Below are 16068 nucleotides of genomic sequence, written 5' to 3' on the forward strand. Positions count from 1 at the left end.
AAGGGCTATACCATATTACCTAAGGGGACATGCAGACTCTAGAATGTTTATGTCACATGTCCAACACCCAAAATCAGTAAAATACATAGGGTCAGATAAAAATCATACTAACAGATAGAAAAAACATGTAAGTTCAAGATTTGTAGGTCAAAGTCTCGTGACTCATTTAAAGTTCAAATGAAGTTTGTATCTAAAACTATGTGGAAGCAGTAAATGTTCAAAAAGGTGTGGGTTCGCTCACACTCTCCATTCAGATATATGAGTATTTTTCTGTGTCCAGCTGCAGTTACTTATTGTCTCTACACACCTGACAGAACACATGTCAATCAAACTTTCAAAATAAAAGCACACCACACTTGTAAGAAATATCCCTGATTTTTAAAAAGCAAAATGATCTGATCCCGACAGGCCAGAGTGTGACGTCCCGACCAACGCTGCTTGCAGCTTTAACTCAAATCACATACTGTAAACATTTATTCACTTTCACTGTATTGTCAACATGTCATTATCTTCATGTGGTATTAATACAGTTGAGAGCTGAAACTGTTTTAAACTCCATGGTGATGCATTCAGGGACACTCATTGGGGGACTCGTATATAAATATAATCACTTGGGGATTAAAACAAAGCTTGGATTTTCAGTTTGACAGGTTTGGTTTTTAGGACAAACCGCAGAAACTCTCACTGAGCTCCCACAGCTTCTTGGCAGCAGCGTCGTCTCTCGCCTTCGCCTCGATGTTCAGCAGCGGCGCGCAGTGGGTGAAGTAGTGGCCGCTGAGATGCTCGATGCCTTGCTTCAGGGCACAGTGGAGCGTGGTCTGAGCTCCGGACTCAGCATCCACAAAGAAGAGGAAGCTGATGGGTGCCTGGCACAGCCTCCACCAAAATCCGGTATAACGACCGATCTCTGTATTTATGACTCCTTGATAGACAAGAAAAAATAACCAAAAAGTTCAACTGACAGAACATTTATTTTAAAGCCAGAGAAGCCCATTTGTTAATTCAAAATGAATATCTACTATGTCAAAACTGTTATGATTATATAATATTAGACAGTTTTTTTATTTATGAGACAATGACAATGTCTTTCATTTATATGTATGGAGGCCCATTGGTCCGGGTATCATCAGATAATTCATAATTCATTTGTAATTCAAAAACCAAAAAACGGTAAATCTGTTATTTGTTTCAAAACAAAAAACTGAAAACCGTTTTTGGTCAATAATACAATACAATACAATAATACAATCAAATAATGAAAAACCAATCAAACCCGGCCCGTTGTTGGTTTTTGCTGATTCGTTTTCATCGTTTTTCCTTTTTGGATTGAATATCCAGCAGGTCTGCCGACATTCAGCTGATTCGTTTTTGAGTTTGAAACCAAAAACTGAAGTCACATGGTTTTTTCCTTTTTAGTTTCCCAACGAAAATCCAGAAAACCAAATTCAAAAGACAATTTTGGTTTAGAAATCATGTATTTTTGTCAGTTTTGTACGATAGCGGAAGCGGCTACATTAGCCTACCCATGATCCTCAGCGACCGTTGCTATGGTGAAGACGCCAGCGACCCCCATTGTTGCCGGAATAAAAAGAAAGGTAACGGATGACGAAAAAATCTTCCTAACATGATCTTGTCAAAATTAACAGATACTTCAGATTATTAGGGATAAGACAAAAATATAACATACCGAGACACAATAAGTTATAATTATATTTATTTAGTTCTATATTTTTTATTTTTATTAAGACAAGTATATGGATCCATACCACATACCAAAGAATTCATATATGAAAAATGTTCTTTTACGCTAGAATTTTTAAAAAAAAAATGTAAGGAATGCCAAAAAAAAAATCAATAAAAAGCCATTTCATATTGATTTACCATATCATTAATATCTCATAATTCCATTGTAAAAAGTAAAAAAAAAAATTATATCTCCGAATTTTCACTTGTAAGGTCAGAATTTACTGAACTTTTACTGACTTATCATTTTTATATGAATCAGAACAAACTTCAACTGTCAAAAGTGCGACTTATTAAGTCAAATCTTTAGATAGTAAAGCAAAAATATGAGATTTTAAGTCAAAAGATTGAGTTATTATCTTATAATTTTGACTTACTATCTGATTTGTATCTGCTATTCTCAGATGAGAGGCTTACTACATCATAATTTTGACTTAAAGGGTAAAAAAAATGTTGACTTTTTGAATCAACTCATTTTTTTTCCTGGGGACACTGTAGGTGATAAAAAGCGACATAAGCATAAGATAAAATAACTATAAACCAGGATAACTCCTGGAGAGTGAAGGCTGAGGTGTACTGACCAGGATGGAGGCTGTAGCAGGTGACGTCGGTGCCCTGCAGCCTCTTGGCGAGCTTGTAGGTGAAGAGGATGTTGCACAGTTTGCTGCTGCTGTACTTCTTGAAGAGCTGAAAGTTGTTGCTGCCCGAAGCCAAATCTCTGTGAGTCGTCAGACGGTTGAAATCCAACTTCCCCATCTCGAAGGCTTTGGAGGCAACGGTCACCACGCGGCTCGGCCCGCTCGCCTTCAGCCGGTCCAGAAGCAACACCGTCAACAGGAAGTGACCCAGGTGATTGACGCCGAAGATCATCCCGAAGCCGTCCTCCGTCTTCCCGCTATTCATCAGACCTGAAGTAAGAATCATCAGAGGCAATAAACTTACTGACACCAGAATACAATTAGTCCTAAAACAACAGTCAGGTGCTCATATGAACAAATCACATTAAGCCAATTAGCTAGCTAGCTGAACCTGATAAAAATCTGACAGCTACAGTTGTCATTTCAAAAAAATCGACGGTCGTCATCTAGAATTAGACCACTCTGTAGCTCTAACTTTAGCTGACAATCATCGAGGGCCATTGACTGTCAGATTGAAAGACATTTTTCTTATGTGCACTAATATAAATGATAATTAACAACAATAAATGTGTTCCATGTTCAAGCGCCAGTTGAATTTCAACAAGGTCCACAGTAGTCCATAAAAATATGAAAAAAGAAGAAGCAAAAAGACTTCCTTCGCCAAGATTAGCCTTTTGGAGCTTTATTTAACCTCTTTCCTGACAAACTAGGTTGGTACCAATGGATGCCTGAAGTTGTCTAGTTTCATATGATACCAATATCTGCACTCTACCCACTACAGCCTTGGACAGACAGAAAGACAGATAATTCTTTTGAAGCATTAACTACTTCAAATGAATTTAAAAAAATGAATGTGTTAATTTTAGCAGCACTAATATATATGTATTATAAGGGATCTCCGAGATAACACGGTGTTGTGCTTAAAGTATAGCCACGTATCTTAGTCCAAGATCAAAATAAAACTTTATTAAATCTAAGTGATCCACAGTGTGGGTGTACACCAGACCAGAGAATGACATGAGGGTGAATTTCGTTAAACTGAGAGCACGAAATGTTTAAATTGAGAGCACTAATTAGTTTCAAAAGATATTATAATTTGATAGCAAATCTGTCACTTATAGTCAACTGCATGTGAGATTAGAGAGACTGGTTGGCGTAGCAACAATAAGTTATTTATTTGCAGATATTGTCACAGCATCATCACTCACTGCACTTTCAGTCAAAAGGCTAACAGCAGACACAGAGGGTGGACGGACGGAGGGCTGACCAGCGTTGTTGATGAGCAGATCCAGTCTGGATTCAGACTGGAGGAAGTTTTCTGCGAAGGAGCGAACTGACTTCAGACTGGCCAGGTCGAGCTGCATGAAGATCACCTGACTGTTCCCCGACTCCTGATGATGACAAGGAGAAGTTGGGAAAACATTACATGCTAATAGGATAGTTTCCTGCTGCTGTTTTCAGCTTTACATCAGTACATTTTCTTTCATTCCAGATGTTTTTCCTGCACTGAACATCAATGATAAGAGAAATGGGTGGATTATTACTCATTCTTACATTATTATTTGTCTTTGTTGTTGTATTGTACTGCATCTTTTTGTAGGAAATATGCTGTTGAAAGTTCCACTATATGTGGCTGAGACAAACTCTATTTAAGCCTACTTTGAGCTATTTTTATGTTCCCGTAGACAATGCAGGAATGTTGATTATTCCCGTCCATCCACAATGCCCAGTAGATGATGATCAAGATAAAGAAATCAGAAAAGCAGGAGGAGAGAGATTGCTAGAGGAAAGAGAGGAGTTGGATTTGTGGGAACAGAGGGAGTTTGACTCTGAGGGAATGCAGAGCAGTGGGGCATCATTGCAGAGGCTAGAAGAGGCCTAAAAGTAAAATAGATCAAAGCAGAGAGCCACACTGGAGCCACTGACTACCTGTCTCGAGGTAATAGGGAGGTTGATTTGTTAGCTCAGGAGCGGCCAGCAAGCCTGGGACCTTTGTGATTAATCATACCTAATGAGTGGAAAGATGGTAACACAGGAATAACCAAAGTACCACCCCCTGACCAGTTCAATGTGTTAAAGCAAATACACGAAGGGTTGGGACACGTCGGAGGAGACAGGGTCATAATGTGGGCTGGATATACCTGGAGCTAAAAAGTGATCAACTTTAGGAAAAGTTGTCCCGAGTGTGCACGAGCAGGAAGGTTTAAGAAGACAGAAACTCATCCGCATCACATTATCACATGCACCCCACACACTCATTTCAGTGCAGATGTGGCAGGGCCTTTTTCATACGGATCAACATTGGGTGATAAATATTTCCTAATCTGTGCAGATAACGGTTCCAGTGCGAGGCGACTCTTCCCCATGAGAGTAGCAACAGGAAGGACAGTTTCAGCCAGATTAGCAGAGCTGTTGATTCAACATCCAACCATCAAAACTTTGAGAATGGATAATGGAAGACATTTTAAAAACTCTGAAGTATCCACGACTCAAATTTGGTTTATTCCTTGTAAACCTGAAACAAATGGTGTAGCTGAAAGAGCTGTTAGAGCTGCACAAGATTGGATTATAAAAAAAATGCACCAACTGATTGAGATTCACCTGAAAAGTTAGTTCCTCTGCATGAACTCATTCAGGCTCCATAGCTTAAAACAGTCATAGTTGACAGTCCACCTAACCCAGGCCCTTTTGCTTTTCAGGTTGGTGATAAAGTCTGGGTGAGCAGCAAAGAAGTAAATCCTAATAAGGAAGCAATTAAATCCAAAACAGAAGGGGAAGACACCATAGTAGAGGTAAAAGCAAATAATACAGAAGTTCTTAAAAAATTTGGTCCAGTACATTTTTCACAAATTAGGAAGAAAGACTAAATTAATACGGCCCTGCTCATACATTCGGAGGTTTGTTAGTCCTGGCTCAAGGGAAAGGTAAGGCGTCACATATGGTAGCCAGAGCCCTCCACGGAGAGGCTATAGCAAAACAGAGATACTTCAGAGAGGAGCATTGGGAACCTTTGGAGTCTTATGGTTTCCAGCTCATGTTGAAAGGTGGGATGTTGCAGATTATGGAATAATGACCCGAAAGGCCTCAATCGGTACCAGAAACTCTGACAGCTTATGCCCGACTGAAGCATGAGGAAGTTGACAGGCTGTTAAAACAATGCATATCAAAGACATCTAGGCATGCTGATAGTCATCTCTATCCTTTATGGCTCACACCCATGACTTGGACAGATGCGAGAGCTGCACACATGGACAAAAAAGTTCTAGACTATGGGTTTCTTCCAGGTGATCTTAATCTTGTAAAACAACGTTTTCATTCCACTGATCAAGTGACAACATTTGTAATGATGCGATGGCTTTCCCTCTATACAGGGGGAAATGTAGGCTATGCTAGAGACACTGCTAGCCACCTAGCTCAAAGAACAAGAGCAGGTTATACATATGGTACAACTCCAGCATATTTTTTGCAGAATTTTCGCCTGAATGCTAGTCTTACACCTCCTACAATTATCACTCAATAGGAAAAAGGTTTATTCAAATTCATATGGGGAATTAGGAATATGATGAGAAATAATTTCAGCTATTATGGGGCCTAGACTTCAAATTCTTTATGGACCAGGAACTTGTACTGAAGAAAGTAAAAAACAATGTTATTGTTTCCAATATTATCCACAACAGGAATGGAAAGCTCAAAAGATTTTGACTCAAGACATTATTAAATCCAGAGTAATTAGGAAAATTGGCCAGAAGTGGCTTCTGTTTTCAGGAATTCCAGGAGAGCAACCTAGCCGAGATAGACAAGAATGACATGTGTGTCATCAGTATAATAATGTAATGAAGCACATTTCTGGAAACTATGTCACCTAGTGGTAATAAACAGTATATACATAAGAGAAGGGGACCGAGGATGGAGCCTTGAGGTACACCAGATGTAACCGTAGACTGTCAGACTTATTATAAAGTACAGGATGAGTTCTGTTAGATAAATAAGAGTGAGTGTTGTTGCCTGTTCCTCATAACCTCATTTGTGTTTCTTTCAACCAGAACTGTGTCTCAAGTCCTCCTAACTTCTCCCCCAAACACTAAGAAACAACAACTCTTCTTTCGTCCTTACCCGGATGATTTCCTGGAGAGCAGCCTCGGCTCGCCGCCTGTCCCGGCAGGCCAGGATCACCCTTGCCCCCCTCCTGGCCAGGTCCAGTGCTGTGGTCTTGCCAATGCCAGTGTTCGCTCCTGGGGAGGACGGACAGAATCATAGAGAATAAGGGCCCTATTTTAACGATCTAAAGCGCGCGGTCTGAATTGCATTGAGGGTGTGTCCAAATCCACCATCTCCCATTCCCTTTAAGAGCCAGGTGCACTTGCACCTTGGCGGACTGCTATTATGGCGGCGCATTTGCCAAGTACTAAGAATGAACGCTTCTCTGCTGAGGAAACGGATCTGCTTGTGCGCAAAGTGAAAGCGCACGATCCATAACGAGCACACTGCTGCTCCTGGACCCTCCCGTGGCCCCAGACCACCAGTTTAAGGTCCTGTTCATTATTTTGTTGCCAATTTATCTTTGTTTGGTTTTTGAAAAGGTTTTTTTTTTTAATTACAGCTTTGGTTTCTTTAAAATCGTTTTGTTCAGTCATGGAGTAAAAGGTCAAAACAGCAGGGTTTTAATTGCTGAAAGTCTGGAAACCTGATCACTGTACTCTCAAAAATGTTAAAGAATATTTGTTAAATATTGTTCAATAATTAAATGATTCATTTTAATCATGTAAAGAATCATTAACACAGTTATCAGGACTCTCCTGATCCTGCAGCAGCTGGAAACTGTGCAGATTTATTTCCTTCGTTAGTTGAATCATTGTTTTCACCTCATTTATTTCCTCATCTCATCATGTATTAATGCAGCAGGAAAGTTGATTTGGTCAAATAATTAAACACTTTAATCCATCATTACTGCGATTAGTTAATTCTGATAAATATTATGACTAAGCATTATGACATGCATTTTTTTAAAATATATTAATATACACAATAGTAATCTTTCACATTGTAATTCTTTTATTTGTTACCTTTTGCATGTTTGTGTGTGTAACAGGCAGAGTGTCTGGGCGCTGTATGGGCGCATCTTGATAATTCTCCTTAAAATAACAGAAACATCGCGCTGTTGACTTTAGACAGGATTTTGTTGGTCAATCGCTCTCTGCTGCCTCCAGATAGCGATGTGCCACCAATGCGCCTGACCACACCTCACTTTAAGACTGACACGCACTGATGGGCGCACTGATGAGCACAAGTGCATTTTCTATTTTAACAACAAGAGTTTGAAACCTCTTTTCCATTGCTGTTATTCGGGGGGGGGGGGGGACCGACCGCACCCAACAATTTATGGAACTTTCTAAAATACACAATCAGACAATCATGCTGTCATTGCGGTAAAAAACACGTGTGACATGGTTGCAGTTGGTTGTGAGCTGGTTTAGATGGTGCATCAGTGCACTCTGAAATGTGTTTATCTAGCTGGGTGGCGAGCTTTTGATGCAGCCTCCGAAGGTTTCAATGACCAGTGTGTTTATTATCATTTATTATGACTGAACTGTAATAAACTGAACTATTGACTCACTCCATCACTTTATATAACATCCTGCATCACTGCACACGTATATATCTACATGTAAAGTCATTTATATCCTGTACATCTGCACTTTATGCCTAAATTACACTTCTGGTTTGATGTCAGCTGCATCTCATTATTAAGTATTTGTGCTTGTTCAGTGACAATAAAGTTGAATCTAATATAATCTAATTATTCTTTTGAATGTAATGTAACATTATACCGAGGCTCTCATGTCCATATTTTAGGTCACATTAATTAAAGGAAAATGTCATTTGAACATTTTCCAGCATGGAGGTCATCTTCTGTATCTGTGACAAAAAAACACTTATTAACTTTTCCTGATTTTCAGGTTTCATGAGGTAACCTCAGTGTTGAACTTCAGACACATGATAACAAATAGTCATATATGAAAATATGACCTGAGAAAAAACCTTTCAGTTGAGGTTATGTTATCAAGCAAAAACAACAATGTTTTGGTTCTCAAAGCTTTGGGGGAACTGTAGTTGTTGGAACATTTCTGTCTGAAATGATGTAATGAAAACTCCCTGAAAACCCTAAAAGATCCTTAATTCAGTTAAAAAACATTGTAAAACCTCTATTGTTTTAAGACACTTAATGAAATGACTGATTCTGACCTCTCTCCTGGGAGGAAAGTCCCTCTAATATTCCAAAAGTATATTTGATGTTTTGCCCCCTGCAGTGTTAAACATTAACCTTAAACTGATGTGTTCAACTCTTAAATTCTTATTCAAATATCTCCAAACGGACTCAACAGAATTTCATGAAATGTCCTGATCACATTCCTGCTCTCTAGAGGTTCAACTCTTTTTAGATTTTAGCGCCTTTCCTCTAGCGCCACCTTCAGGACAAACTTTACATTTTAGCTCCACCGACGGTAAGACTCTGAGTATAAATGAACTATCAGGATGTTGTTTGTTGTGTCAAATATTTTCACATTGTGGCTGTAATGAACACTGACTTGGTGATCTAGTGATCTAGTCCAGATCTACACACAGCAGCTTCATTATCTGCCCAGAAACCAGCTGTCCTCCTATGATGAAATAATATTCCCTGTATGACCACAGCAGCATGTAACCACAGTATAAAATGAAATAATGGCCTAAAACTGCAGGACTCCTCCTGCATTTATCTTCTACTAGTGGTTGAAATTCCTTGACAAACTTGCAGTTAATCAAGTTACCAAAACTAATGAACAGTTGCTTGCTTTGTCTGGTTGATAATCCATTTTAATCTTCTTTATTCAGTCATGAAATAGTTCTCATAAAGGCCTAAATCCAAGTATATGAAACTCCCGGCTCCATGTTTGCCACTAAAATATGATCCATATGAATACGTGACCTTCCACATGTGAAATGTGTTTTCTGTGTCAGACTCAGCAGGTGTTTTCAGCATGCAACAGTTCCTTACTGATGATTTCAAAGTGTAATTAGCTCGATTAGCAGGTTTGTGAACTCACCGGTCACGATGACGGTTTTTCCGTGTAACTTCACGGCGCTTTTACATCTGGGCAGCTTGAGATAAGTCATATGGAGAAGAAAATAACCTCCGACTAACAGAGCTCCAAACAGCAGCAGCAGCATCCTGCACAGAAACCAAACTGCAGAGAGACTTAATGAAGGAAATATGCAGCTTTTCACGTGTGAGTAGCTGTGAACGTATGTGTGGACTTTGCTGTTACAGTTTATCAGCTGTAAGAGCAGCTCCACGCCTTTTCCCCCCTCAAAGCCAGAGAATCCCCCCCCCCCCCCCGGAAACAGATTGATCACTGATAACTGCTACATGTTCACATGATGAGGTTGCACAATAATTATAAACACTCATAACTGCTGCTCTGCAATGCATTGACTTTAAGATACTGCTGTTGGTTTATAAAACTCTGGATGGTTTCTGATCTGCTGCTACATTATGAACCATCCAGACCTCTCAGTTCATCTGGATCAGGTCTGGATCAGGTCTGGATCAGGTCTGCTTTCTGTCCCCAGAGTCAAAACTAAACCTGGAGAAGCAGCGTTCAGTTTTTATGCTCCACATATCTGAACAAACTCCCAGAAAACTGCAGGTCTGCTGCGACTCTCAGTTCTTTAAATCACAGCTGAAGACTTTTCTGTTTGCCGCCTTTTATTAAACCACATTAAGGGTTAATATTTTACACTGCACTGTTACTTTTATTCTCTTGTTTTATCTGTCTTATTCCCTTTTTAGCTTCTTTTTTATTTCCAAATTTAACACTTTTTAATTGTTTGTATGTGTCTTTTTACTTGTGTTGCTTTTATATTCTGTTTTAATGCTTTTTATGCTCAATTAAAACACTTTGAATCACCTTGTTGTTGAAATGTGCTACACAAATACTTGTCTTGCCTATAAGCATGTAAAGTGAGATGTGTCTAAGTACCAATACCAGTATCCTTAAAGTCACGTGACTGGAACCACTCCTCCTCATCCAAATGATTTTTTACACAAATACAGTTTCAAAGTGTTCAGATTATTGAAATATTTATTAAATAAGTGTTGAAAATAGTACAATGAAGTATTATCACCACAGTCTGCTCGGGTTGCAGCTGCTGCGGCAGCGAGCCAATCACACGTCGCGTTAAATCAAAGAACGCTTGCCGTGATTGGCTGCAAGCGAAACCATACAAATAGTCTTTTTTTTCTAGTTCTGGGTATAAAGAGGATGAAATGCAGGTATCGTTTGACTGGAGAAGTTTCGATAAAACTTGTTACTGAGTTATTTCGGTCGATACGCAGCCCTGGATGTGTCTGTTTGTAATTTATATACTAATGCGTGTGTGTACTTTGCATTAGAACTGCAGTTTTTTAATAAAGTAAATGGTTTTTATACTAATTTACTGGTATTTTTATCTCAGGCCAGTGTCTGCATGTGTTTTCTTATTTATTGTTTTTATTTTTATTTTTATTGTGATGTTGTTGCAGCAGCAATTTTCTCGAATTTCCCCCTAGAAAGACAATAAAAGTGACCTTGATCAATAAATGAACCGTGTCAGTCATTCTCAGGTAAATGACAGCAGGATGTTTTACACTCTTTCACAGATCCAGAGCTTTGATGCAAAGCTGCAGCGACACCTGCTGGCTGATTGCTGCCAAACTTTAGTGGTGGAAGAAGTTCTGAGCTTGTTGAATAAAAGTAGAAATACTCAAAATAATTATATCCTATTCTGTTTTATTGTAAATGTTCTGATTCTTTGTTTTTATGTGAAGCACTTTGTGTTACATTTTATACATGAATTGTGCTGAAGAAATAAAGTTTATTCTTATTATTATATGTAAATGTCCTGCATACTGTAAAAGTACAGAAGTATTAGTTGCAAGATTCACTTCAAGTATTGAAAGTAAATGTACTCAATATGCAAAATGAATCATACAGCAGTATTGAACCAGCAGTCAGGTGTCTGTAATCATTCCTCCTGTTGATACTGGATATTAAAAGATCCTTGAAATGTGCTTCAATGCATTTAAAAGTCTGTGTGAAGCTTCTATTCAGCTTCAGCAGTCTGAGTTCGTCATATCAAGTGGATATCTGACACATTTACAGTCTGTGTGTTTCCCTGTTAAGCTGCAGGTGGAAGTATAGTAACAAAAAGAGGAACTTTGGCACTAAAAAGACTGTAACGTTGAAAGATATCTACTTGATTTGACTCATTTGGACGCTGAAGCTTCATATTAGCTTCAGATAAACTTTGAAATACATTTTTTGCACAGAAGGAGGACTGTGGATTTTGTCCTCCATCACTTCCATTGTAAGTTCAATTCAATTTTATTTATATGGCGCCAGATCACAACAGAAGTCATCTCAGGGCACTTTTCACATAGAACAGGTCTAGACTGAACTCTTTAATTTACAGAGACACAACAATTCCCCCCTTTAACGGGAAGAAACCTCAAGCAGAACCGGACTCTTGGTGGGCGGCCATCTGCTTTGACTGGTTGGGTTGAGAGATAAGAAAAGGGGGGGGGCAACGGCAGGAGAAGGATCCCCACAAGGGCCAGAGTCCGGTCCCTGGGGTTTCCTGTGAGATGAGAAAGCACAAAGAACTCCGGGGAAGAAGCCAAGTTGCATTAATGGTAAATGAATACATACAGATGGAGAGGAGCCCAGTGCATCATGGGAAGTCTCCCGGCAGTCTATGCTTATAGCAGCATAACTAAAGGCTGATCCATAAGAGCATTATGAAGGGATCTTCTAATGGTCAGTCCTGACTGTTGTAGACATATGATATCAAAGATAATTAAAGCAAACAGGATGCAGGAGAACCACAACAAATAATAAATATGAATACTTCTGATTTCACTTTTTGATTTTTAATAAATTCGCAAAAATTAAAACAAAAAAAAACATGTTTTCACTTTCACGTCATTATGAGCTGTTGAGTGTTGACTGACGGGCAAAAATTGCATTTTTTTTTTTAACATTTATTATTAAATATATAACACACAGTGTGCAAAAAGTGAATCCACTGTATCTGTTTATTACATGAAGCTACACTCTGCTGCAGTTTTTATGTTTTCATGTGAAATCTCTTCTTCCAGTATCACTGAAACTGCTTCAATGGAGGAGCAAAATACATCATCTCAGACCTTGCTAGTCTTTTTTTTAAATTTATTGTTAATTAGTTTTTTTAACGAGTGAGTGAACAGCACAAGAATTCAAAGGTGCTTGTACTCTGTGTCTGTTGAATCCTGAAACTTCACAGTTTCATTTTAACATCATTTAATAAACTCAGCGAGCACTTTATTAGGAACACCTGTCACTTATATTTTACTTTTATGAAGTTTTTACATTTTCAGTTTTTCTTGACGTTGTGAGAAAGCTGATAATTCTACTTCCTGTTTATTAGTGATGTTGTAGTGGGTGCTGGTGGTTCCTAATATTTTAGACAAGATACTAGAAACACTTTTCAACATAATGCTATTAAGAACACAACCACATCCTCAATAATAAACATAAAGTTGTATTGGGTTACATTAGATTACACAGGTGTTCCTAATAAAGTGCTCTGAGTGTTTAATCCAGTATAAATAACAGTTAAAGAATCTTCAGGAACACTTGACATTTCTACAAAATTCCTCAATCAAGGAAAACCTCACTGAGAATAAAGTGGAATTCACCTTTTTTATTTATTTTATAACCACTGGATGTGGTTGAAATCTTCAGAAACAACAAACATTGTGGACTTTTGTTGGTGTTTTGTTGAGCTGCTGATTCCAGAGTCACTATGTTGTTATTTGAATGAAAAAAAGAGACCAAATGACTCTTAAAGACACTTTAACAGATCGGGGCCAGTCTGATAAAATCTGATGAACTCTTATTAAACTTATAGGCACTGTGCAGACTGTCCTCAGCGAGTCTTTGGTACTTCCTCTGCTTTAGTCTTTAGTTTTTCCAGAAGTTCGGGTTCTGGGACATCCGTCTCTGGAAGTTTTCATACCACTTGAGGATGCAGCTGGACGGGATGAAGGTCTCCGCGGGGTTCGGCGTCATCTGCCGCTGCGACACGGCGAAGGACGCGGCGAAGTTGAACAGACTGTCCAGCATCTTCTGCGTGAACTGCATGAAGGAGTCCACGGTAGAAACGGCGGCACCGGACACCGGGATCTGCTGCACCAGCTGCTGCAGCGGCTCCACCGACACACCGACCTGAGCCATGGAGGAAGAGGAGGAGGAGGAGGCCATCGAGCCGAAGGGGTGCGCGCCGCCCTCCCCGGCCTTCAGCCCGGAGATCTTGAAGATGGCGCTGGGCTTGTCGTTGGTGATGAAGCCGAGCAGCTGCCACACCGGGCCGCCGCTTGCCGGGTCCGGGAAGGAGAAGTAGACGGCGCCGCCCATGTCCGCGGGGAACGGCACCGTGCCCAGCATGAACACCACCACGTGGTTCACCGTCTCATAGTCCGGCAGGTTGAACACGAACTTATCCGAGGAGACCTGCACCGCGTCCGTCTGCACCAACCTGCCAGCAACCAAACAGCCGAACATCCCCGCTGACAGCCGCCGTTAGCCTCCGTTAGCCGTCAGTTAGCCTCCTGTACTGTAAACAACTGCTTTAGCTTTAGCTTTGTTTTTAGCCTGTGAGCTAGCGGCTCCTCTCCGCTGACAGCCGGGTCCCTGCAGCCCTCAGCGGGACGTCTTTAGCCGGTAAAATGAGCCTCGCTGCCGCTGACAGCGAACATAAACGCAGCTGTGCGGGCTGGTAGAAGCTTCTAGTTCAATCTGTCAGATCGCCCCCCAACACCCCCCCCCCCCCCCTGTATCTTCTTCTTCTTGTGTTTTGTTTTGCGCTACGGCGGCCGGTTGGCGTCCATAAGTGTCAGATTACCGCCATCTGCTGGACTGTAACAGCGTCACAGTGCAAATTATTTACAGTGTCCAACCAAAGTGATCCGGTTCACGACATTTTCCTTTCTATAATTCAGACCCAACTGCCTGAGTTGATGCAAATCCTTCCCTCAGTGTCACATCTGATCTTCTCCAGATAAATATCTCCTGGCAGCGTCCAGCGCCATCTTTATTCTCTCTGACTTCACTTGTATTTCAGCAGCTTGATTTATGATCACGGCAATGATGCCAAAAGTCTTTTCTTGTCTCTGCAGATATTGTGATCAGTTCCTTTCCTGCTCTGGTTCTTTCTCTCAGCAGCATCAGCGTACTCCTCTGCTCTCCTCTTCTTCACTTCCCCTTCCTTCAGTCTTTCTGGACGCTGTGCTGACCCCGTATGATGATTTTCCAGGCAGTGCAGGCACTCTGCTCTCTCCTTCTCTACTTTACACATCTCCACATCCTCTGACTCCTCTTCTTACTGCAGCAACATGTTTATATTCCTGACAGCAGAAACATCTGAGGAGCTCTTTCATATTTCATATAATCAAGGTCTATCCAGCAAATCCCCCTTCAAAACTCAAACACGCAGAATTACTGTCCTCCTTCACCTCTTCTCTGAATCTGGTCATTCTTCTTGCCTCACACACACACACCTGCAGACCACCGCCTTCATCTCTGCTTCCGGTCTGAGCGGGAGGCAGGTCACACTGCTGATATCTTCAAGTCTAAAGCCTGTTCTTGTCACTGCTGTCATCCCAACGAGATGCATCTGACTGGAGTCTCCATCTGCTGCTCGACCATCCACCTGACGGATCGATAATTATGGGGATATTGATGCCCTCAGTTTGGTCTGACAGGCAAACTTGTTCCGTTGTTGTTGACCTTTCCAGAGGACTGACACACGTCTAAACCCCAGTCTTAAAGGACAATTCACAGTGTTTCTAGTGTGTCTTAAAACAATAGTCAGAAGCCCAAATGAACATTAAAGCTGTTTTTCTTGCTGTAATCAGTCCTCCTGTTCATACTGACCATTAGAAGATCCCTTCATAATGACCTTACAATGGAAGTGATGGGGGACAAAATCCACAGTCCTCCTTCTGTGCAAAATATGTATTTCAAAGTTTATCTGAAGCTAATATGAAGCTTCAGCGTCCAAATGAGTCAAATCAAGTAGATATCTTTCAACGTTACAGTCTTTTTAGTGCCAAAGTCCCTCTTTTTGTTACTGTACTTCCACCTGCAGCTCAACAGGGAAACACTGTCCGAGGAAACACAAAGAGGGAATTTGATGCTAAAAAGACTGTAAATGTGTCAGATATCCACTTGATATGACTAACTCAGGGGGGAGCCAGTGCAATGACAACAGAATTGATGTTATATGTTGGTGTTTTCACTCTCATCAGGATCGTGGCAGCTCTGTTCTGGATGTACTGGAGCTTCTGGAGGCTCCTGCTAGGATCCCAGTGAAGAACACAGTGCAGTAGACCAGTCTGAAGGAGATAAAGGACAAGTTTCTCTACATCTGACAGCGTTAGAGAGAGAGATGAGGAGTTTACAGATGTCTTTGAGATGGCAGAAAGAAGCTTTGAACAGATATAAATGCTCTGCCTGAGAGACAAGACTCAGGGTAGAATAATTACAGGTAGTCGTGGAGAAGTTCGATGATTCGTGAATCGGCTCGTTAGAGTCAACAGAGCCGTTAAAATAACGGGATTAAGCGTCAA

General features: G+C 40.5%; 2 protein-coding genes across 2 annotated transcripts; both read right to left on the reverse strand.

Annotated features, from left to right (window-relative positions):
- Window positions 1-441: 441 nt before the first annotated feature.
- Window positions 442-9599, reverse strand: LOC121881575 (dehydrogenase/reductase SDR family member 13-like). Its single transcript, XM_042389442.1, has 5 exons — window positions 9467-9599; window positions 6495-6613; window positions 3649-3772; window positions 2325-2651; window positions 442-922 (listed from the first exon to the last, which is right to left on the reverse strand). Exons 1-5 carry the CDS (start codon window positions 9588-9590, stop codon window positions 660-662), a joined length of 957 nt encoding a protein of 318 aa, XP_042245376.1. The 5' UTR covers window positions 9591-9599; the 3' UTR covers window positions 442-659.
- A 3028-nt stretch (window positions 9600-12627) lies between these two features.
- hikeshi (heat shock protein nuclear import factor hikeshi) lies at window positions 12628-15305 on the reverse strand. Its single transcript, XM_042388313.1, has one exon. It carries the CDS (start codon window positions 14000-14002, stop codon window positions 13403-13405), a length of 600 nt encoding a protein of 199 aa, XP_042244247.1. The 5' UTR covers window positions 14003-15305; the 3' UTR covers window positions 12628-13402.
- Window positions 15306-16068: the final 763 nt, after the last annotated feature.

Source organism: Thunnus maccoyii, chromosome 16 (genome assembly GCF_910596095.1).
Source record: "Thunnus maccoyii chromosome 16, fThuMac1.1, whole genome shotgun sequence".
Classification (NCBI taxonomy): domain Eukaryota; kingdom Metazoa; phylum Chordata; class Actinopteri; order Scombriformes; family Scombridae; genus Thunnus; species Thunnus maccoyii.